The sequence below is a fragment of the Asparagus officinalis genome, chromosome 8 (genome assembly GCF_001876935.1).
Source record: "Asparagus officinalis chromosome 8, Aspof.V1, whole genome shotgun sequence".
Taxonomy (NCBI): Eukaryota; Viridiplantae; Streptophyta; class Magnoliopsida; order Asparagales; family Asparagaceae; genus Asparagus; species Asparagus officinalis.
Window position 1 is genome coordinate 62520796 of NC_033801.1, and position 23578 is coordinate 62544373.

The 23578-nt window shown below is 37.5% G+C and overlaps 1 protein-coding gene across 1 annotated transcript in view; it reads right to left on the minus strand.

Moving 5' to 3' along the window:
- Positions 1-23572, minus strand: part of LOC109821293 (probable cadmium/zinc-transporting ATPase HMA1, chloroplastic) — a 43611-nt gene extending 20039 nt beyond the window's left edge. The window contains exons 1-5 of the mRNA XM_020387480.1: positions 23523-23572; positions 21721-21871; positions 21428-21612; positions 10632-10778; positions 1200-1395 (exon numbers count right to left, since the gene is read on the minus strand). Of these exons, the coding sequence (XP_020243069.1) occupies positions 1200-1395; positions 10632-10778; positions 21428-21612; positions 21721-21808 (616 nt within the window). The 5' untranslated portion in view covers positions 21809-21871; positions 23523-23572. The remainder of the gene's footprint in view (positions 1-1199; positions 1396-10631; positions 10779-21427; positions 21613-21720; positions 21872-23522) is intronic.

Below are 23578 nucleotides of genomic sequence, written 5' to 3' on the forward strand. Positions count from 1 at the left end.
GATTTAAGATATTGATTTCAAAATAGCTTAGGGAATTGATGGACCTAGTAGCAATTTCAATGAAATGAGGGACTAATTCAAAATATTAAAGATTTAAAGAAACTAATTGCAGAACTTTAGTTTCATAGAAAAAAAAAATTAAAGCAGAGTGGAGTCGGTCCACTAACCTACAAAATATAATATAGGCAACATACCACCAGCCTAGACGCCCTTTTTATTCTATGTTGCTATGCTTTTTAACATATTAGGTTATTGGTTGCTGTAGAAATGAACATTGGTAAACCCAGTAACTTTAGTAAACATATAAATTGTCAATCAGAGAGCAACACTGTATATGCTGAACTACTACCAGTGAAGACTATTGGCAGTGGAGGACTTTTGAAAATCCTACAAAGCAGTTATAAGGTAGACAGCCTTATAATTTCAGCACCTTGGAGGAATCTTAAAATTTACCTTTGAATTGGTTGTTAAGCCTCCATGCTTCTTCTGGTGACGTCATTATGTGACTTGAATGACATGTGCTTTAGGATTGGTTTCTAACTGTGATGATATATTTGATAATTGTGATTTTGATGACCGTAATTATCTAAATTATTGTGAATATTTTTTTATTTATTAAGTATTTAAATAAATAATAAAACATGTAACAAGAATTATTTTGTGCTTTACAGTATCAGGAGATGAGCGTTATGTTATGCGTAATCATTATTTGCAACATTGCTTTAAACTTCTTTCATAAGTTAAAAACATGATAAGTTTACTGTAATTACAAGTTGTTGGTGCATAGATTACAAGTTTTGTCAACCCAACATAACTTAGAAATGAATGTTATCTGAAGCATACAAATATAACCTCCTCAACATCTTCAATACTAAATTGACATATAGAAATATAAGCATGTCACATATCGTTGAAGGAGAACCTAACTATACTTTAACAAGAATATTTGAGCCAAGACAATATATGTGAACAAACACATTTTGCTTCAGAATATCAATAAGTTATCTTGTGATTGTAAAAGGCATGGCATACTCCTTAGAGACACTGTCACATTCAAATCATCTCCCATAATTGTACGACTAATAATTCTAATTAAAATATTAACCAAGACTAACGATTAACTCAACTAGATGGTACACAAGCCAAGAAGAAGGCATACAAAAAAGATAAGAGAATAATAGTTTTGAGCAAGTAAATACCTGAGTTGCCGATAAAGGGCCATTTGAAAAGAAATGGTCCGACGAAAGCGACAGACAAGGATAGAGCTACAACAACCTTGCTATAATGTTCACCAAATTCATCTAACCATCTTTGCAGCTTAGGCTTATTTAACTGCCCTTCTTCAGTCAACTGCACAATTTTGCTCAAGGTAGAATCTTTCCACGTCTTTCTTGCCTAGGACAAGAAAAAAAGGCTTGATCAGATGTGAACATCTTATATATTTTCATAAGCCAATTTTTGCAAATCTAGAAGTGGGAAATATTGGTCAAAAAACAGCCTTATGTGTATGCATAATATATAGTACATGCATATGTAATACATATACATACAAACATATATACATATGTATATGAGGAATATGGGTATCCCTGGCACCAAAGACCAAGTATGGTCCCTGGTAGTGAGCTGGTCACTTCTAATCTACTCATTTAATGGATGTGTAATCAAGTGGGGACCACTTTTACGTGGACATCTTTAATTGTGTGGCTGAGAAGCATGGTTTTAAATATCGGCCGATAATCCGATATTATCGCCGAGTTATCGGATTTGGGAGCTTTCCGCTAGGATAAGTAGGATTTTTAATCGGTTATCGTTTTTTGAAGTTTCTCAGCGAGTTATTGGCGATAAAGGCACTTATCGGCCGATAAGTAGGCTCTAAATATCGGCTTTATCGACCGATAAGTAGGATTTGGGAGCTTTTACTTTCTTTTGAATTTGCTCTTTGAATGTTTACAAATTATGAGATATTTGTTGCTTTTGGAACTTGGTTGATTGGTAATTGGCTAATGTTTGTTTATGGATATTGATAATGGCTCATAACTACTAAATATCAACTTAGTAAGTTAGTTTATAAATCTCATGATTAAACAATAATTATGTAGATGCGTAGATGGTTCTTCATTCTTGATGTTATCTTATTATTTGCTTGTTTATTATTCCATTTTGACTAACATTATATTTTTTTTCAAGCTTATGTTTGTTTATTATTTGCTAGTATATTACTCCGATAAATACTACTTATCCCCGATATATCCCCGATTTCCGCTATCCGATAAGGATTTTGACCATCCGATAAATCCCCGATAACCGACATTTAAAACCTTGCTGAGAAGTGATCATATCACTACCAAGGACCATTTTATCCTGGGTACCAAAGGTATTCATTTTCACTATGTATATACAAAATTATATGTATATACGTATATGCATGTGTACATATGATACGAGTCACTGAACGAGCATCCTTGATCGCGGAACTACCAAGAGTGAGTTGTGAAGAAGACAATAGAAAAAACACACAGAATTGAGTTGGGCGAAGGAAAATACTTTTTCTAGATTATGAGAAATAATAGATTACAAATCCCTCTCTCACAATCTCTCTAGATCAAAGAACAATCTCCCTGATCTCGTCTCTAGATTAAAGAATAATCTCCCTGATCTCGTTTAACTACCAATCTGGTTAGAAAACCCTTGAAAAATCGTGTTTTAATATATATCAAACACAAAACCTAACGCGAACAGGAAACTGGAAGTCTGGCCCAGCCCGACTCGCGGTCAACCGCAGAGACATGTGCGGTCGACCGGATAGAACGACAGAAACTCAGTATCGAATATTGGGTTTGGCGGTCGACCGCAGAACCCATCGCGGTCAACCGCGAAAAGTCCAGAGACTTTTCCTGAGCTGTGCACGTTCTCGATCGACCGCGACGTTACATACGGTCGACCGCTGGAAGTCTAAAGTGTTTCCTGCAGTTTTTCCTGTACTCTTAGATGTTATCGCCTTCAACGACTTCATTCACGTCTCTATTCTCAAGATACTATGAGAATTATATATCCTCAATCTTCTATGAGGATCGCTAAGTTCCTGAAGCAAGAAAGAATATACACCCGTATCATGGCTCCCCCTTTTAGGAACTTGAAGTTCCATTCAAGTTAGAACTGTAGCTGAGGGAACTCGCGAGCCCCTCCTTCTCTGTTGAACCACCTGGTTTTGCTAGAAACCTGACCTTGACGTCCGATCAAAAACGACCCATTCGTCCTGCGTCTCATCGTAATCACCTTTCGTTCCAAAATGCAATCTTCTTTAAGCGGTTCTTCTCTATCAAACCACAGGTCGTCAACATGCGGTAAGATCATCTTGTCATCACCTTCATCATCCAACAATGAAGGCTCAAACAACTTCAAATACTCGACGTTGATCACCGAATACATGCCTAGATAAGGTGACAAATCCAGCTTGAAGGCGTTGTCACCAATTTTATCAACAATCTGAAACGGACCATATCGTATAGGCTTCAATTTCTTCCCTTCTCCCTTTAGCCGCTCCTTACTCAACTTCAACCACACCATATCACATTTACCAAAATTACAAGGAACTCGATATTGAACATGTTTCGCCTTGTACTTAGCCTGTGATTTCTTCAATTGAGCTTCCACCGTGGCATGAATATGTGCAATCTTCTCCATAAATCGTTGAGCTCGTTGTTTTTCACTCTCTTCCTTGTCGTCGGCCGTAGCTTCACTAGAAAATACGAGATCGAACGGACTAAGAGGTAAAAACCCATAACAAGTCTCAAATGATGACTTCCCCGAAGATCCATGAATAGCCCGATTAAATACAAACTGAAGATATGGTAAGCTCTCATCCCAAGTCTTGGGATGCCTAGAATTGTATCCTCTCAATATGTATACCATAGTCCGATTAACTACCTCTGTTTGTTTGTCTGTTTGTGGATGAAAGATCGTGTTCTTCTTCAATCAAGTGTCCATCAAGCTCCACAAAGAATCCTAAAAGTGTCCGAGAAATCGGTTATCTCGATCTGAAATAATCGAATTCGGCAACCCAAAGTGCTTTCACACATGCTCAAAGAACAATTACGCTGCACCCGCTCCTGTTACGGTCTTCTTACAAGGAATCAAGATGGTGACATCTTGCTGAACCAGTCCACCATAACGAACAGATAATCATGTCCGCGCTTGGTCGTCGGCAATCCTCCTAAAGAATCCATAGAAATACTCTCTCACGATCTCGAAGGTATCGGGCATGGTAGATACAATCCTTGTTTCCTATTAGAAGACTTCGATATGCAACATAACTTACACTCTCTAACATACTTAGTGACATCCTCCAATATTTTTGACCAAAAGACATGACGTTGTAGATTGAGAAGCGTCTTCTGAATCCCAAAATGACCATGCACACGTGATGTATGTGCTTCTCGAATCCACTGCAATCGGTCGTCATCTTTCGGAATGCAAAACGACGTCCCACGATACAACAAACCATCTTCACCAATCTCATACTCCCCTCTTCGACCAGCCTTCGCCTGCTCGAACACACTGCTGAAGTCTCTGCTGAATGTGTACATCTGTACATACTCCAAAGGAATCAATGGCTGAATACGTGTCGCCACCAAGAGAGCCCTCACGGGTAGACGAGATAACATATCGGCTAACTTGTTCGTCGTCCCCTTCTTGTACCTAATGATGATGTTGAACATCATCAAATAGGACATCCACTTCATGTGTCATGCCTGCTGCAGCTTCACCTGGGCATATAAAAATTCTAATGGCTTGTGATCCGAGTGCACAACCACCTCCTTTCTCAACAAATACACCCGTCAATGCTTGATTGCCTGATAAAGTGCATAAAACTCCTTGTCATATGTAGGATAGTTCTGAATAGCACCCGTGAACATCTCTGAATGGTACTCCACCGGCTTCTCATCCTGCATCAACACAGCGTCCATAGTTAACTAGAAGCGTCGGTCTCTACCTCGAAGGTCCTCTGCAAATTCGATAATGCCAACACCGGTGCCTCCGAGATTTTCCTCTTTAGTAACTGAAAAGCTTCCTCATGCTTCCTCCCCCACTCAAACTGAACATTCGCCTTCGTAAGGCCATGCAAAGGTACTGCATAAGTCAAAAAATACCGAATGAACTTACGCAAATACTGGCAAGCTCCCATGAAGCTTCTCACCTCTGTCACTGTCCTAGGTATCGGCCACTTCGTGATCACCGCCATCTTACTTGAATCTATCTTCCGTTGGCCTTTTCCCACGATGAAGCCAAGATACACCAACTCGTCCTTCCCAAATTCGTACTTTTTCCCATTGAGATTCAGTTGTCCGTTCTGCAACACTTCAAATACCTTCTCGATATGAACAAGATGCTCCTCCCAGGTCCTGTTATACACCAAGATATCATCGAGGTAAACTATCACAAAATCCTCTATAAAAGGTCACAACAAATCATTCATGAGTCTCATAAAGGTAGCCGGAACGTTGCACAATCCAAACAGCATCACCAACCACTCGAACAGACCCTGCTTGATCTTGAACGCAGTCTTCCAAGTGTCATCCTCCTGAATCCTCACCTGATGATAACCAGACTTTAAATCCAACTTCGTGAAGAACCTCACTCCCTCTAACTAGTTCATAAAATCATCAATCTAAGATAATGGGTAGCGATTCTTGATGGTTATCTTATTGAGCGCCCGGTAATCCACGCACATGCGTCAGTCTCCATCCTTTTTAGGCACCAATAATACTGGAGACCCATAAGGTGAACAACTTGGCACAATCACTCCTATCTCTAAAAGCTCCTAAACCTGCCTCTTGATCTCCTCAAACTCTTGTACAGATGTGAGGTATAAACCTATATTCGGTAAGAAACTCTCGTCGATCAACATAATTTCATGCTCCACACCCCGTCATGGTGGTAGTCCCGTGATCTCCGAAAATAAGTCCGCGTACTTAGCCTTTAACCTGTCAAGATCTCTCCTGAATCTTGCTCAAGGTAGTCAAGCACACCCTACTCAGCTACTCTTCATAAGGTCTAATGAATAACAATACAAACTTCTTGCTCGCATTCACTAGCCTCTTCGCCTGTATCACCGTCACCAAACCCATCTCTTGTGAAAAAGATGCCGAACGAAATATGAATTGCTCGTCATCCTTAGTGAACGTATATTTCTGGGCCCGTCTATCGTAAACTGCGTACTTATCCCATAAATAAGGATTGTCCAGTATCACTTGACAAACATCCAACGGAACGACGTCATATGTGACCTCGTTAATATACGACTCGTGGAGTACAAATCTGAAAGTACACTGGTTGACCACACTCAATCACGCCTCCTTCTGAATCCACCACAAAGGATAGGGTTTCGGATGTTTGACCGTCTTCAATCCTAGCTTCTAAACCAAAGCTTCTGATATTAAATTTTTCTGGCTCCATGGATCCATTATGGCATCAACCAAGCTGGTCTTGACCTGCAACTTCAAAATAAAGAGTTGTTCCCTCGGGTTTTCATCCTCTGCTGTGGCCTGTTTTCCCGTCATAAGGTTGAGACTGCTATTAGATTTTGTCATCCCGGGAACTTCCTTTGGACCTTACGCTACCATGTATGCCTTCTTCTCCTCCTTTTTCTTCAATCCCTTCGGTCTCAGATAAGGGTACTTCTCCCAGCAACGATCAACTACGTGTCTCATCTGTTTGCAGTGATTGCATGTCAATCCTGTCTTTCCTGAATCACCTTTCTTCTTCTCTTCCTTCGATTGAGAGCCACTAGACTTACCTCCCGTTTGTTTGGAGTTCCTCTTCGTCTCGTTGCCCTTTTTTTGCCTACCCTTAATGGCAATGACCTTCACACTCGCTTCTGTAATTGACTCCACTGTGAACAGTTTCATCTCTTTTCGGATATATTCATTTAGACATGTCATATACTTCATAAAATAGAGTATTCCTCCATCACGATGTTGAGGACCATCACCTGCTGCTGGAATTACATCGTATACTCTTGAACGATCTGATTGAACCTTTGACGCAATCCGTACCACTTGTACCAACGCTCCTAGAGGAACCCTACCGGGTAAAACTGCTTCCTCAGTAGTTCCTTAAGCTTGTTCCAAGACACCATCTTCCTTTCCTACTTGTAATAAGATTTCCACCATGTCAGCGCATACCCCGAAAGCTTCAAAGTTGCGAGCACGAGTTTTTTCTTAGATGAATATCCGTAGAAGGTAAAATATGTCTCCTTTCGCTCGATCTAATCGTCGAGCCTCTCGATGTTGACACTCCCATCATAAATAGGAATATCCATCTTAAAGTCTATCTTTAAATTCTGATAAGAACCCTTACCCCCTTGATGTGGAACAGTCTTGACAATCTCGGTCTCCTCATCAGAATCAAATTCCTCGCCCTCCCCATCGGACTCTCTAAGTTTCTTCTTGTCTTTCGAAGAAGATTCCTCTTTTTTGTCATTTTCTTAACAAAGATTAACGAGTTGTGTGAGAGTCGAACCCATTGTCTCTATATGTTTCTCTAATGTATCAAGTCTCGCTGAACTATCCCCTTCAGTCATCTTCTTCCTTAATCTCAGAACTCCTTCCAAAAAATAAGGATCTCATCTAGCTTCTTGTATTGCGATCGAGTAAGGACTATACACACGATCCCCCTTTCACAGGATGTAATCGCTTTGATACCAACTTGATACGAGTCACTAAACAAGCACCCTTGATCGCGGAATTATCAAGAGTAGGTTATGAAGAAGACAATAGAAAAACACAAAGAATTGAGTTGGACGAAGAAAAATACCTTCTCTAGATTATGAGAAATAATAGATTACAAATCCCTCTCTCACAATCTCTCTAAATCAAAAAACAATCTCCCTGATCTCGTTTCTAAATATCAATCTGGTTAGAAAACCCTAGAAAAGTCGTGTTTTAATATATATCAAACACAAAACCTAAAGCGAACAGAAAACTGAAAGTCTGGCCAAGCCCGACTAGCAATCGACCGCAGAGACACGTACGGTCGACCGAACAGAACGATAAAAACTCAGTATCGATTACAGGGTTTGGCGGTCGACCGCAGAACCCATCGCGGTCGACCGAGAAATGTCCAGAGACTTTTCCTGAGCTGTGCACGTTCGCGGTCGACCGCGGTGTCACGTGCGGTCGACCGCTGGAAGTCCAAAGTATTTCCTACAGTTTTTCTTATACTCTTAGACGTTGCCGCCTTCAACGACTTCATTCACATCTCTATTCTCAAGATACTATGATAATCATCTATCCTCAAGCTTCTATGAGGATCGCTAAGCTCCTGAAGCTCCTGAAGCAAGGAAGAAGATACACCCGTATCAACATACATACATGCATACATAATTACACACATTACATACATACATACATATGTATGTATGTATGTATATTAATACATACATATTCAAATATATGTGTGCACATACATGCATGTGATAGACATACATACACATTTACACATACATATTTGAATATTTTATTTAGCAAATCTAAAAGAAGCATGGAGATTTTGCAAATCTAGAAGCAAGAAGCATTTGGCTAAAAGACAGCCATAAGATGCCGTTTGGCAAGGGGTTAAAGACAAGTTAAGAAGAAGAGTTAACTTAGTTAACCCTTCATGAGGGCTTAAAAATAATTTAATTCTATTTGGAGTAGCTAGTTGAAGGATTAACTTTTTCTGTATTTGGCAAATAAAGAAGTGCTAAGTATGTTAGTCCTATTTTATTAAAAGGGTGTCAACATTAGCCTTATTAAAAGTAGAAAAACTTGTTAATAAGCATTGCATTAAGAGTAGTCCAACTAGTATCTACATTCATCTGAAGTATAAAAGTATTGTCATTTCTACAACAAATTGACTATAGTTAAGAAGAGAAGTAACAATTTGATCAATAACACTATATAAAAATTCAATTTTGGTAAAATATAGATAATGGCAACACTATAAATTTAAAAGTACAAAAACTTAGCCTTAGAAGCAAATTCTCCAAAGGAGTTCATCTTCACATAAAATTAAAATTTATTTAATGATGAGGTAATTTCGTTTTTAAAAATAAACTGGACTGGGTAATATAGCACAAGAAAATTATATTTGTAAGAAGATATTTCAACCAAGTAGAAGCAAAACATGCAAAAGAAACACAAAATATAAAGCAATAATTTAGAAAATTTTCCTATCAAGTAGAAGCCAAGTAAAAAAAAAGGCAACATATGAAGGAGCTATAATCAAACCACTCAAGGATATGTCTTATATACCCACTACCATCTGTTCCATCTATAAAAGGATCTTTCGTTTATCTTTTTTGATATTCCATTGTTTACCCATGTGTGGGTAACTTTTATTCCGCCTCCTCACACTATAAACATGTCTATTTAAGGGTTAAGTAGGCTCGGTAGTGGCCCTTTTTGTTGTTTGGGAGGTTAATGAGGGATTAAACCCTCTTTACCCCTCCACTAACCTGTTGCCAAATGGGGCCAAAGTGTGTGATGCATATATATATATATATATATACATATTAGGTATGCGACAAAATGTGTGTGTATACATAATACATAGAAATAGTTATTATATGTGTACATATGCATACACAAACATATACATGCATACATATATACACATACACATATAAGGAATATGGGTATCCTTTGTACGAAGGACCAAAATTGGTCCTTGGTAGTGATGTGGCAACTTCTTATCCACTCACTTAATAGGTGAGTAATTAAGTGGGAACCATTTTTTAATGGGCATTGAAGTGGCTACGTCACTACCAAGCACCTATTTTGTACTTGATACCAAGGATACTCATTTTCACTACCAAGCACCTATTTTGTACTTGATAACAACGATACTCATTTTTCTCTACATATATATACACAAATGTGTGTCTTATATATACATATATATAAGTTAGATTAGTCGTTACATATTTCTTATCTTACAGTAAAAGAAGAAGAGATGCAAGTCAAGTAAACAAAATAAGGAACAATAATTAGATGCAAAATTTTCATTTAAAGTATGTCACAATTGCATGGAAACCCCACAATCATATTAGCTAAATTTAAAAAGGACCTGTCATGGTATGTTATGGATGTAACTAACCTCTTAAGACTTTTCCTTTTATTTTGGGTTAATTTAAGCCCAATAAAAAGGGTCAAACATCAGGTAATATGTTCCATATGAATCATGTCTAATATATGTGTACTAAGTACGTTCCCATTTCGCAGGGAAAAAGCTTACATGATATTATGTCTTTTTATCAAATTGAGTCATCATTCATGGAAATGAAGATCGTTTATATGTCAATGTAACAAAACAAAAAGAAAAACATTCTGAAGAAGAAACAAAAAGAAAAAAGCATACTGCAGAAGAAAATTCAGCTATAGTTATGCAACTCGCACAATCTAATTCTAAAAGTGATACAGAGAGCTACTTCCCAAGAAAAAAATATTTTAAAAGAGACAAATCAACAGTCCACCCAAGAAACACAGTAAAAACAAAAGCACATAGAATATGAATGAGAAGCTGACTGGCCTGCATAGAAAATGGAAGTAATACTTCTATTGGTTGCTTGCCCATAATGAAAACCAAACCTTGATAATCAGCATGCCTTCAAGGTTTCTTGCACCACCTGGAATTGTATCTCCCACCTTTCTCTCTAGGGGCTTGCTCTCCCCAGTCAAATGCTCAATGGTTACTGTAGATGCCCCTTGAATAACTTCCCCGTCAACCGGCACAGCCTAAGCAACATAGAATTTACACTTAATATGAAGCAGAATACTGATATCCATGATATACCAGTTATATGAATAATTGACTCTCAAAGCTAAAGCTTCATGAGGAAAAAACAATTATAGAAAATAACTGTAAGAAATCACATTGTTAAGGAGGTCACTGAAGGAGATAGAACAACTTAACAATGGATGTGTTTGTGCATGAGAGTGAGAGAGAGAGAGAGAGAGAGAGAGAGAGAGAGAGAGAGAGCTGCCAGTCTTGTAATACAAGCCACACAGAAAAGGACACCCAAATATTACACCAACATTGTTAAGGAGGTCACAGTAAGAGACAGACCAATAACTTAACAACAGTTGCGGGTGCGCAAGGAGTTGCAGGAAAAAAAAATAAAACTCACAACCTACCGATCTTGTGATTGAAGCCACATGTAAAAGGACACCTAAATATAACACCTACCACCACCCCAACAAGCATCCCGCCCCTGCCAGTGACATTGATTACTTCTTCACCAACAGTAATGAGATTGTGTTTGCATGGAAATACCATGCTACTTTAATTAAAGAATAAGCTTGAAGGACAGAAGAACACATAAAGGAGCACATGCCCAACTGCTCTCAAATGCCTGACACTGCCAATCTTTAAATGAAATCCCAAGAGAACCATTACCAGTTAGGAATTAAGAACATCAAATTTGTCAAATTCATTGACAGATAACTTTCTGAATAATACATTTCTTAGAAGTATTCAACATGCAGTTCCAAGAGCTACAGATGGAAATATTTTACCAGTAAATAAGTGTTATTCATAATTACCCAAACATAATAATCAAATGTGTGAGCTTGGGAAGCATTGAGCTCCACAGAACTGCATATGATATTATTTGGGAAAAATAGATGAAAAAAAGAATTAACTACAAGTTGTAAAATAAAAGGATATGGAACAAGAAATAAATATTTCATAAAGCTGTGATATTCAGTGTATTGAGAAGACGATTTTATATAAAGATCATTTCAGAACTTCCAAATTCACTTATCAATTCCTTTTCACCTCTTCAGTTCCCCTTCCTTGTCTTCTAACCTAGTTCACCTACATGTCTTATTAATGCAGAAGGGGGTCAAAGCAACTATAATGGCGATCATCCTAAGAGGCAGGAGCTATCAACTTTTCTATTGATACAGATTTCCAATCAAATCATCAGATCCCTAAAAGGATGCTGAACCTTGACTCTTCATGTTATTTGAGGGCTTAAAATCCCAAACAGCAACCCTGTCCTTGAAACTGGTTGTCCTTGGACCCTATTGCTTATACAGTTAACTTCCTATAATTTTTAAGCCTTTAAATAACATGATATTAAACCATAATTTTCTATAAGACAAATTTTGAGAACTATTAAGCCCTATACAAAAGGATTATTTTTGAACTATAATATTCATAAAGGATTATTATTGAACTATTAAACTATAATATTTATAAAAGGTGCTAAAATATATATAACTTATGAATGTATTAGGATGGAAGAAAACCATACATTGACTTCCTCCATTAAGAACCAGAAAAACCAAGGCCTGTATATATTTGTTGAACTTCAAGACATGCTTATCCTATTATTTTGAAATCAAATACTACTTAATTATTAAAATAAAAGGTTTTTATTCATGATAAAAGTTATAGAAATGTATATTTTTCCGTGTTTCATTGCCATCGCATAACCTATTCTTTGGGCTTTACCATGATGGCATGCTATTGTTCTATATCTGACAATTCATCTCGTCCATGTTGTATCTGCATCCTGATCTTTTCAACATATCTTACTAGTGACCATATTATTTTTCACGCATGTTAACATATCCATGTTAGAGCAACGTACATGATAGTATTGAATTAGTTCATCAGGATAACTATCATTAATAGCTTATTATCCCTAAGTAGTAGAAGTTTCTCTACAAAAAGTAATAAAATCTCAGATTTTCAGTGTTCTCTATTCAATTTCATTTATTGTCGACACTTGACATTGTCAAGAAAGCATGTGAGCCCACTCCTCCAAAGTTTAGAGCTATTTGAAAGCATGAAAGTCTCACTTTACACTGGTCCTTGAGCTTAAACATAATTTGAATATAAAACCTCAAACATTTAATTTTATTTAAGTCCCTTGTATCTAAAACTTGTTTGATTTTAATTCTTGACAAGTTTAGCTTAAGAATTTTCTATTTAAAATCAATAGAATTATCTTTCTCCGTTCTTAGCCCTATACTTTCTCTTTTTTATTCAAGGTTGCAAAAAGTGCTAGGCGGCCTAAGCATTTGACCCGACGCCTAGTGCCTAGGTGAGTAGGGGAGGCCTAGGCGGTTTTCTTATTTTTTTATTTTGTAATTACAATAATTGATAGTAAATGGCAATGTTATAGAAAGCTTACGTGTCGGACTGACGACTAGAGAAATTTCTTTCTTCATTTAAGTGGTGGTGGAGGATGAAGGTCGGAGGAGATAAAAGAGGTGTTCATAGTTGAAACCTAGAGGAGTTTGGAGGAGGTCGGAGAACGTGGTGGCTACAACACAGAAAATTACGATTAAAGGGTGCAATCCACATAAGCAGTCCACACTCCCTTAGGCGCTCCCGAAGCCTAAATGGGCAACCTACGTACCGCCTAGGCGCTAGGCGCTAGGTAGGCGGCCTAGGTACCGCCTAGGTCTAGGCGTACACCTAAACGGACTAGACGGAGGCTTTTTAAAACATTGTTTTTATTTGAGGCATCTCTTGTTAAGTTTTATACATTTAAACCCTAATCAATGGCCAGCATTTAAACCCATAAATTGGAAACCTAGCCGTTTAATTTATGTATTCAAATGTATAGCCACTGGCCCACTTGAAGAGAAAGGTTAAGGATATAGGAGAGCATGTCACCTGCTTTCAAACAAATGTAACAAAATATTCTCCAATTAAGAGTGCATAATGCTACCATCCTTTTTTTTTAAGTATACAACACTAGCATCTTGCTTCCAGAAAATTCCAAACGTTATACTTGAGGGTCATGGACAAGGGGAGGTCTACTTTATTAATCTACTTTGATATTTTACTTTTCATTTATTTACGTTTAGCTCCAGAATTGTGTATTTAATTACTATGGAACCCATAAGTGATATGCATGTGTTTTAAGTCCGTGTGGAGGTTTGCACATTAGTCGTTGCCCAACATAAACATTGTGAAAGCTCTTTAATTTCAGCGATTGAGAGTTTTTGATGAATAAAATTAAAAATCGATTGGATAGCAATTTGAGTTGTATAGCGTGATTCCATAAGAGTGATTTCTGAAAACCTAAACTCTAGTTTTCTTCGCCTTCCCAGTCCCTATTGCTATCAACAACGTATTTCTCCACCAACAGCTATTGTCCCCTATCTCTCTTCGCTAAGACCCAACAGCAGCATCGATCGATCTGAAAAGCTACTACCATAATTCCCACCACCAAACACAAATTTACAGGTTATTTTCACAATCATGTACGGTTTTGGGAATTAATATCAGAAAAGGACAAACTCTAACTGTGGAAATAGGAGATATTTTATGTAAATATATTTTGTTGCTTATTTAGAAGATATTATTTACTTTACCGATATAGGAAATCAGAAAGTAGTTTCTGATTCCTGATTTGTAGGAATTCGGTTTCCTATTTTTAGGATCTGGTATGCCAGTCCATTGTTCTATATATTAGGCTGTAAATATCTTTTCAATGATAACAAGAAAATTCACAATTTCTTCATGGAGCAGGTTCCTAAACCCTAGCTCTTCTTTCTTCCTCATCGTAAGAGCAATTCTCTCTTGCTTTTTATCACCATGACCAAATACGGCATGGCTTCCAATTCCTCTACCTCAGAAGTTACGTCGAACACTGCGCCCACTCATGTAGTCTCTCCTATTCCCGATTTATCTTCACATCTCATCACCAATCACAAATTCAATGGCCAAAACTTTCTGCAATTGTGTCAGTCAGTATTTATGTTTGTGTGCGGCAAAGGCAAAGATGGACACCTTACTGGTGTAATTACTGCGCCAGAGGCTGCAGATCCAAGCTTTCGATCATGGAAAACAGATGATCATCTTGTTATGTCGTGGTTAATCAATTCTATGACCACTGAAATTGGTGAAAATTTTCTTCTTCATCGAATAGCTAAGGAAATATAGGAGGCTGCACGAAACCTATTCTAGCACAGAAAACACTTCAGAATTGCTTGAAGTGGAGACACGGCTTTACAACTTAAAACAAGGTGATATGAATGTTACTCAATATTTTAATATGCTTACCCGTTGTTGGCTGCAGGTGGATATGTGTGAAATTCACCCATGGAAGTGTGTTGATGACTCATCTCTCTATCGGAAAATTGTCGAACAAAAAATGACAATGAGATTTCTTCTTGGCCTCAACAAATATCTTGATGAGGTCAGGGGGAGAATTATGGCGATCAAACCTTTTCCCACCATTCGGGAAGCATTTGCAGAAATCTGAAGGGAAGAGAGTAAAAAAAAATTAATGTTGCTTGAATCCAATGTTGCCCTTGCAGTAGAAGGATCAGCCCTATTGACTCACAGTCCTTCGCAGACCAGTAGGGCTGGTATAGGTTGTCCTTGGTGTGATTTTTGCAAAAGACCAGGACACGTGAAGGCGACTTGTTGGAAACTGCATGGAAAACCCGCTAACTGGAAGCCACCTAATCGGCAAGATAGAGGTCCTCGCGCCAACGCTGCTGCTGCAACCGAAACCAGTGTAGAAAACGACCCATTCACCAGACAGCAACTTGAAGCCCTTCAAAAGATGTTCAGTCAGGCCTCAAGTTCCAACCAGTCATCTTCACAAACTGAGCAACATACCAGCCTTCTAGTACATCAAGGTACTCGATTTTCTGCCCTTAGTACTCATACTAATCAGTCTAAATTGTGGATAGTGGATTCTGGAGCTTCAGATCATATGACTGGAGATATCAGTATTCTCATGAACTTTCAGCCCTCATCTAGCCACTCAGGAGTCCAGATTGCAGACGGTACAACCTCTGATGAATCATTTCATAGATCAAATAATTTATAATTATTTTTGATTTATGTTCCCTAATTGAACTGTAATTTGCTCTCTATCAGCCAACTCACTCGGAACCTCAATTGTTTCACTAAGTTCCATTCTAATTCTTGTGTTTTTCAGGCAGTGACTTCAGGGAAGGTGATTGGCAGTGCTGACATGCATAAATGACTTTATTTGCTCAAACAAGAGAAACTCTAAAGTAGACAAGCTCATCACTCAAGTTGTGTCTCGGAGTCAAGTCCTCAGTTTGGTTTTTCTAATTCCATGTCTGTTTCCCATTTAAATTCCATTTCAATTGAGAGTCAAGTTATGCTATGGCATTTTCGTCTTGGTCATCCAAATTTTGCTTATATTGAAAAATTGTTTCCCCATTTATACATCAATAAAGATTTCAGTTTTTATCAATGTGAAATTTGTCGATTAGCAAAGCATACTCGGCATGTGTACTCACGTTTACAATATAAGCCATCACACCCTTTCTCAATAATACACAGCGACATTTGGGGGTCATCGCGTGTCAAAAATATCAATGGTGCTCGATGGTTTGTCACTTTCATCGATGATCACACAAGAATTATATGGACATTTCTCATGAAAGAAAAATCTGAAACAGCAAACATTTTTCAATCCTTTCATGCTATGATTTCAACCCAATTTTCAAGCAAAATCAAAGTCCTTAAAACTAACAATTCAAAAGATTATTTCAACTCTATTCTTGGGACTTATCTTTCACAGCACGGCATTATTCATATAAGTTCTTGTGTGGAAACACCACAACAAAACGGAGTGGCCGAAAGAAAAAAAAACAGACATTTACTTGAAGTGGCATGTGCAATCATGTTCACCAATAATGTTCCTAAATATTTTTGAGGGGAAGTCGTGCTTACAGACAGCCACATATCTTATCAACCGAATGCCAAGCCGAGTCATACAGTTCCAAACCTCTCGCCAATCTCTAATCAAATCACATCCTCACATCCTCAATTTTACTTCTGATCTTCCACTTCGAGTATTTGGCTGCACTTCATTTGTTCACATCCATCTCAATCACCGTAACAAACTCGACCCTAAATCAATCAAATGTCTATTCCTTGGTTACTCCTCCCATCAAAAAGGTTACAAATGTTATTCTCCTACAACTAGGAAAGTTTACAATTCCATGGACGTTACCTTTTTTGAGAATCAATCCTACTTCCCCAAATCCGACATTCAGGGGGAGAGCTGCAAGGAATCTCAGATTTGGGATCTTCTTCAGGAATGTGAAAATGAAAATCAGTCTATCTTTGTTTTATTTAATCATTCATTCAATCAGCCACAACATCTCAATTCTATCGTTGTTCCAGATCAAGTCCAAATTGTCGATCACATGTTGTCTGTCACTGAACTAGCTATCACTGCAGAAACCCAGAATCTAATGCAACTTGAGAACAATTCCACTGAACTTCGTGTCTATAGAAGGAGAAATACAACTGAGCAAAGAAAATAACCTCTGCAAATTTAGTCTTCTCAATCACAAGACCCGACTCCTACTGACTCCGAAATTTACAAAAGTATGGATTCTTCTCAAACTCCTATAATTGATGACTCAGATCTACCTATAGCTCACAGGAAAGGGGTCCGTGGATTCACTGAACATCCAATTCAGAGATATGTTGCCTATGGAAAGCTATCCCCGTCCTACAGGGCATTCGTCACAAATTTGGACAATGTCAAAGTGCCTCAATCCATTCAGGAGGCACTCATGATACCAAAGTGGAAGAAAGCAGTGGAAGAAGAGATACGGGCTTTGGAAAACAACAACACCTGGGTCTTGACACCACTACCACAAGGAAAAAATCCAATTGGATGCAAGTGGATCTTCACAGTAAAGTACAAGGCAGATGGAAGCATTGACAGATTCAAAGCTAGACTCATGGCAAAAAGATTCACACAAACCTACGGAATTGACTATCAAGAGACATTCGTACCTGTGGCCAAACTAAACATAGTTCGGGTATCACTTTCACTTGCCGTGAATAGAGATTGGTCACTGTACCAACTTGATGTCAAGAATGCAATCTTAAAGGGAGATCTCGAGGAGGAAGTCTACATGATCATACCCCCTGGATTGGAAAGCAATGCAAATCAGAACTTCGTGTGCAAATTGAAAAAGTCCCTGTACGGTCTGAAACAGTCTCCCCGAGCTTGGTTCGACAGGTTTACTAGGACCTTGACAGCCAACGGGTATCTAAAATGTCAGGCAGATCACACTTTCTTTGTTAAAAGTGGAAAATGAGGCAAAATGGTATTCTTATAGTCTATGTAGACGATATCATCCTAACTGGTGATGACTCTGTGGAAATTCTTGAGCTAAAGAAACTACTGGCCACTGAATTTGAAATCAAGGACCTTGGAACCTTGAGATACTTCCTTGGAATGGAAGTGGCTCGGTCAAAGGATGGGATAGTGATCTCCCAAAGAAAATATATCCTAGACTTGCTAGGTGAAACAGGTACTCTTGGCCGCAGACCCACCGAGACACTTATGGACCCAGCAAGAAGACCAAACCGTAGTGAAGAAAGCACACCAACTGATAAGGGAATGTATCAACGTTTGGTTGGGAAACTCATCTATCTTTCACATACTCGACCTGATATTGCTTATTCAGTGAGTGTGATTAGTCAGCATATGAACAATCCAACAGAGGACCATTTGAATGATGTCAATCGAATTTTGAGATACTTAAAAGATGACTCCAGGCCATGGGTTAATCTTCAAAAAGAGTGAAAATCATGATGTAGAGATCTACACAGACACAAGTTGGGCAATAGAGCAAACAGATAGAAGATCGGCTACTGGCTATTGCTCCTATGTTTGGGGGAATCTTGTTACCTTGGAGAAGCAAGAAACAGACTGTGGTTTCTCGCAGCAGTGCAGAGCCTGAATATAGAGCACTTGCTCTCGATATTTGTGAAGGAATGTGGATACAGAGGTTACTGAAGGAACTCAAGGTTGAAGTTCAGCCCTCCGTGAGGATGTTTACTGACAGTCAAGCAGCCATCAGTATAGCTAAGAACCCGATGCACTATGATAGGACGAAGCACATTGAAATTGACAGACATTTTATCTCCAAAAAGGTCAACACAGGGATCATTGAACTTAGCTATGTTCCAACAAAGCAGTAGATCGCTGATGTCCTCACTAAGGCGCTTCCTAGAACTAGTTTCGATGAATTGAACCCCAAGCTTGGTTTGTATAACATATACAACCAAGCTTGAGGGGGAGTGTGGAAATAGGAGATATTTTATGTAAATATATTTTGTTGCTTTATTTAGAAGATATTATTTACTTTACCGATATAGGAAATCGGAAAGTGGTTTTTGGTTCCTGATTTGTAGGAATTCAGTTTCCTATTTTTAGGATCTGGTATGCCAGTCCATTGTTCTATATATTAGGCTGTAAATATCTTTACAATGATAACAAGAAAATTCACAATTTCTTCACTAACAATAAATTAAGATCAAAGGAAAGCCTTTCAGAAATGAATATGAATACGAATATGAACACGAATATGAGAAGAATAAATGTCAGTCCAGCAGTTGAAATATGGAAAGAGAATATATGAATGAAATGAAGGTGCACTAATTTATCTGGTAAAAAACTGGCAAGGATAAATTTTCACCAGAACAAGCTCAAATGATGCTTATAAGCAATATATGGTTTTGGGGAAGTTTCAATTCTCATGACATTAGGCCATAGTTCCATGTAAGAAAGAATCAGAATGCGGAACAACACAGGCACAAAGTAAAGGGGAAAAACAATGTGTAGATAGACAACAGTTCCTGCTGGTAGGGAAAAACACAACATGAACAATGCAATTAACACAACCATATCAAAAAAATAGTTAATATGTATAACAAGTAGGTTGAGAATGAACTGAATTGAGTCTAATGCTTCGGTATTCAAATTCGTATTGGTTTTACTGTATTAGATTCGAGTTTGAATTCAGTTCGAATAGTGAACAATTGTTTGAATTCGATTCGGTATTACTAATACCCTATTTGCTTTATTACTCGTGAATACTCTATTATTCGTGAATAGTCTATTATTCATGAATAGGCAATATGGCTCTCAGGTGTTTGGTACTGAGTTCAATTACCGACCACCACTTTTTTTTAACTTACACATATTATTTGTAGTTTTTCGCTATTAGCCCTTTAAGTCTTTCATTTTTGAAATTACACCCTGAAATAATTAAAATTGCAATTAAGTTCCCTATCCCTCAAATCACTGAAATTGCTATTAAATCCCCCAATTAGCATAAGTTGTGCAAATTAGCACCTCCAAGACTTTTTAATCTATCTTATTATGGATTTCACATCTACAAAAGTCCACTTTCTGGCAATTATTTTAGCATTTAAATCTTCCCCATTGGTTTTATTCTTAACCAAAATCTATACCAATTTATTTTAATTCAAATGTTAATACTATATCTAAATAAACTTATGAACATCTTGATCAAACTAAAACTTAACCTCAATTTAAATTAGCATACCGTAATCTCACATGCTTAAATGAGAATCACTTGTAAAACATATTTTGTTGTGCTAATATATGTGGAAAAGATAAACGTCTGAGACACAAATTAATATTATTTATAAACCGAGTACTTAAATGAATTATCAACTCGAATACCGAATACGTAGATCTATTAGTATTTATTATAATAAAGAAAATCTGGACTTTTGGTCACAACTTTTGGTTCTACCATTATATAAGTCGCAATTTAAAGAATATCAAACAATGTCCTCAAAATATACCATGCTTTGAGATTAACATGAGGGACATAATTGGAAAACTAACACAAGACCTTATCCCAAATTCACAACCTTCAAAGTCTTAACTAATACATATAACCCGCCACGTTCACACTCACCTTCTCATCATTCACAATTGCATTCATGGGTTAGTAACTTACCATCCCTATCCGTAGGTAACTACAAATCTCAAATTAAACAAATTCATATCCACTTATTATCCTCTCACACCTGTCTTTTCACCTCTCTGACCAAGTATAATCATGTAGTCTCCGTCCTCTCCCTGCTATGTCTTTACAAGGTAACTCCGTGATTCCTTTTTTTGGGGGGTTGTTTATAATATATACAAAGTTTCATTCTTCTCTCCCTATTATCTATTATGATGACTTATGGTGAATTCCAAGTAGTGTGGTGAGTTCTCTGGTGTATCTTTTTTTCTTTTTGCATTCAGTGTTTGGACTCTTTCTTTTATTTTTATATTTTTGTTATTTCAAGCATGTACTGTGCATCATGCACACATTGCGTGCACAGAGAGCTCATGAATAATTAATGAACTATTTGTTAATTATTTGGTTCGTTTCAACCCCTAATTGTGATATGCAAGTTAATAAATTGGAAAAGAAAAGGATACAAAAGACAATGTACATGCTACATAGAATCTGAATTTAGAGGAGACCATCCAATTGAAAAATTACCAATTATGACATTTAAATTTTTACAGCATATGATGGGAAAGAAAAGCATAAAATATTGAAAAAGAAAAAACTCAAAGGCTCAGCATGCACATACAAACCTCACCAGCCCTGACAAGTATAATGGAGCCTACTTCCAGTTCACCAACAGGAATCTTTTTGTAATTTAATTCCGTGAATTGTGGAAACCTGTTGTTATCAACTTCCAGCAGCAGCGCAAAATCTGGATGACTGTCCTTCAGTTCTTTCACATCGATCATAGACCGGCTTGTGAAATATTCTTCCGCTGAATACAGCGTCATTCTTCAGCAAGACAATGCCCAAAAGAAAGAAATGAAAAAGAACAACTATATACTCAAAGAGATAGGTGCCAAACAAATTGCTGAAGAATTACCAATATGAGCCAGGTTAAACATAGCAAGAAGCAAGGCACCTTCCAAGGAATTCCCCATGAATACTGATGCAAAGGCTGCAAGCGCCATGAGAACATGGATATTTATTTTTCCAGCAGCAATATTCAAAGCGGCATCAAGTGCTGATGAGACCTAACATTAGAATACAAAACATTCAGAAATTTTGCAATAAAAACAAAACATCTTTATCTAAAAACATATTATTTCCAATAATACTAACATTAAACATGAATTATGACTCTATGCATGATATGTATCAGTGTATAAACTAAAAAAGACGCGTACAAAATGAAACAAGATATGCATTTAGATACCATCAGAAATATGACCAGTGGACAGCATCGTAAATCTAAAAGATTCAGATTAATAAAACATAAAATGAATACTTGGAATGTAAATTTTAGTAAAATTAAGGAACATATTGACGACCACAAAATACCCAGAAGTAATCATTATCGCTATTTAGGATCAATCAAAGGTCAAGATGGTGAAAATTAAGGACGATATGGCTCATCGAATCAAATCAACATGGTTGAACAAGGTACTTACGTGAGTCCTATGTAAGATTAGAATATCAATGAAATGAAGAAAATTCAGCTGTAGGAACAACAATGTTTTATGGATTAGAATGTTGGGCAACGGGAAACAACAGGTGAAAAAAGGGGTGTATCATAAATGAAAATATTATGATGAATCAATGGATATACACTGAGAGATAGGACAAGATATGAGTCCATTTAGAGGAGGCCAGGGGCTGCTCCTATGGAAGATAAAACGAGAGGGAATAAATTGAGATGGTCCGATCATATGCCACATAGATACAAAATTTACCAATTAGGAAGGACATAAACTTATAACTAACGGATGAGGACTACAATTAGACCTAGGTGAACCTGAATGGAAACAATTAAGAAGAATATGAGAGTGCTTAACTTAACGTAGGATATAGTCATAAACAGACTTTAAAGAAATAGTAGGAGTTTTGTAGCGAGGCTAAAATATTAGGGATTTAGTCTTTGTTGTTCTTGTTGTTGTTGCTGAGTTCTCTCATATATAAATTATATAAATAGCAACAAATACACACACGTGCAACGCACGCGCACACGTGTGTGTGTGTATGTGTGTGTGTGTGTGTGTGTGTTTGAAAAATACGTAAATATGTAATTGTGATAAATAAAGAATTACTTGGGTTGCTCACAAATTGCAGTTTATTTCTCATGTACAAACCAAAAAACTAGAGATTAATTAGCAGGTGACCGCTATCATATGATGTGCATATGTTGTCCTTACTGTATATTCCTTCCAAGTCTCATGCACTTCCGCATTTCTTAATTTTCACTTCATGTATAACCCATGGTGAGGTTGACAGGCAGAGCTAAATGTATTAAGATGTCGATACCTATATCTTTGGGTCACCACAAGCCATTCTTTTACATACGTTTGGCAAATATCTAACAAAATTAAAGAAGAATAACGCTAACCAGACTACCAACTTATGAACTACTTCTGCACGACAAGACACAAAAATGTGGGGATCCTTCCTAGCGAGTTGCTCTATAAAAGCATGCGTCCCTGAGGACCCCGCAATTCCTGCATCACAAATGTGGAAGTTATAGTCTAGTTATCATTACTCGTCAAAGAAATTTGTTCCACTTTTTTTCCTCTCTCCCTTTCACTTCTTCCACAAGATGTAGAAACACTTTAGGCACAAGTACCTAATCTTTGTTAATCCAATTCCCCCAGAACTCAATGCAACTAAGAGCAGAAAAGCAAAGAGAAATACCCCAACGAGAGGAAACGCGATGGCAATGAGCGTTCCCTGCAGAGCCTTCACGGATC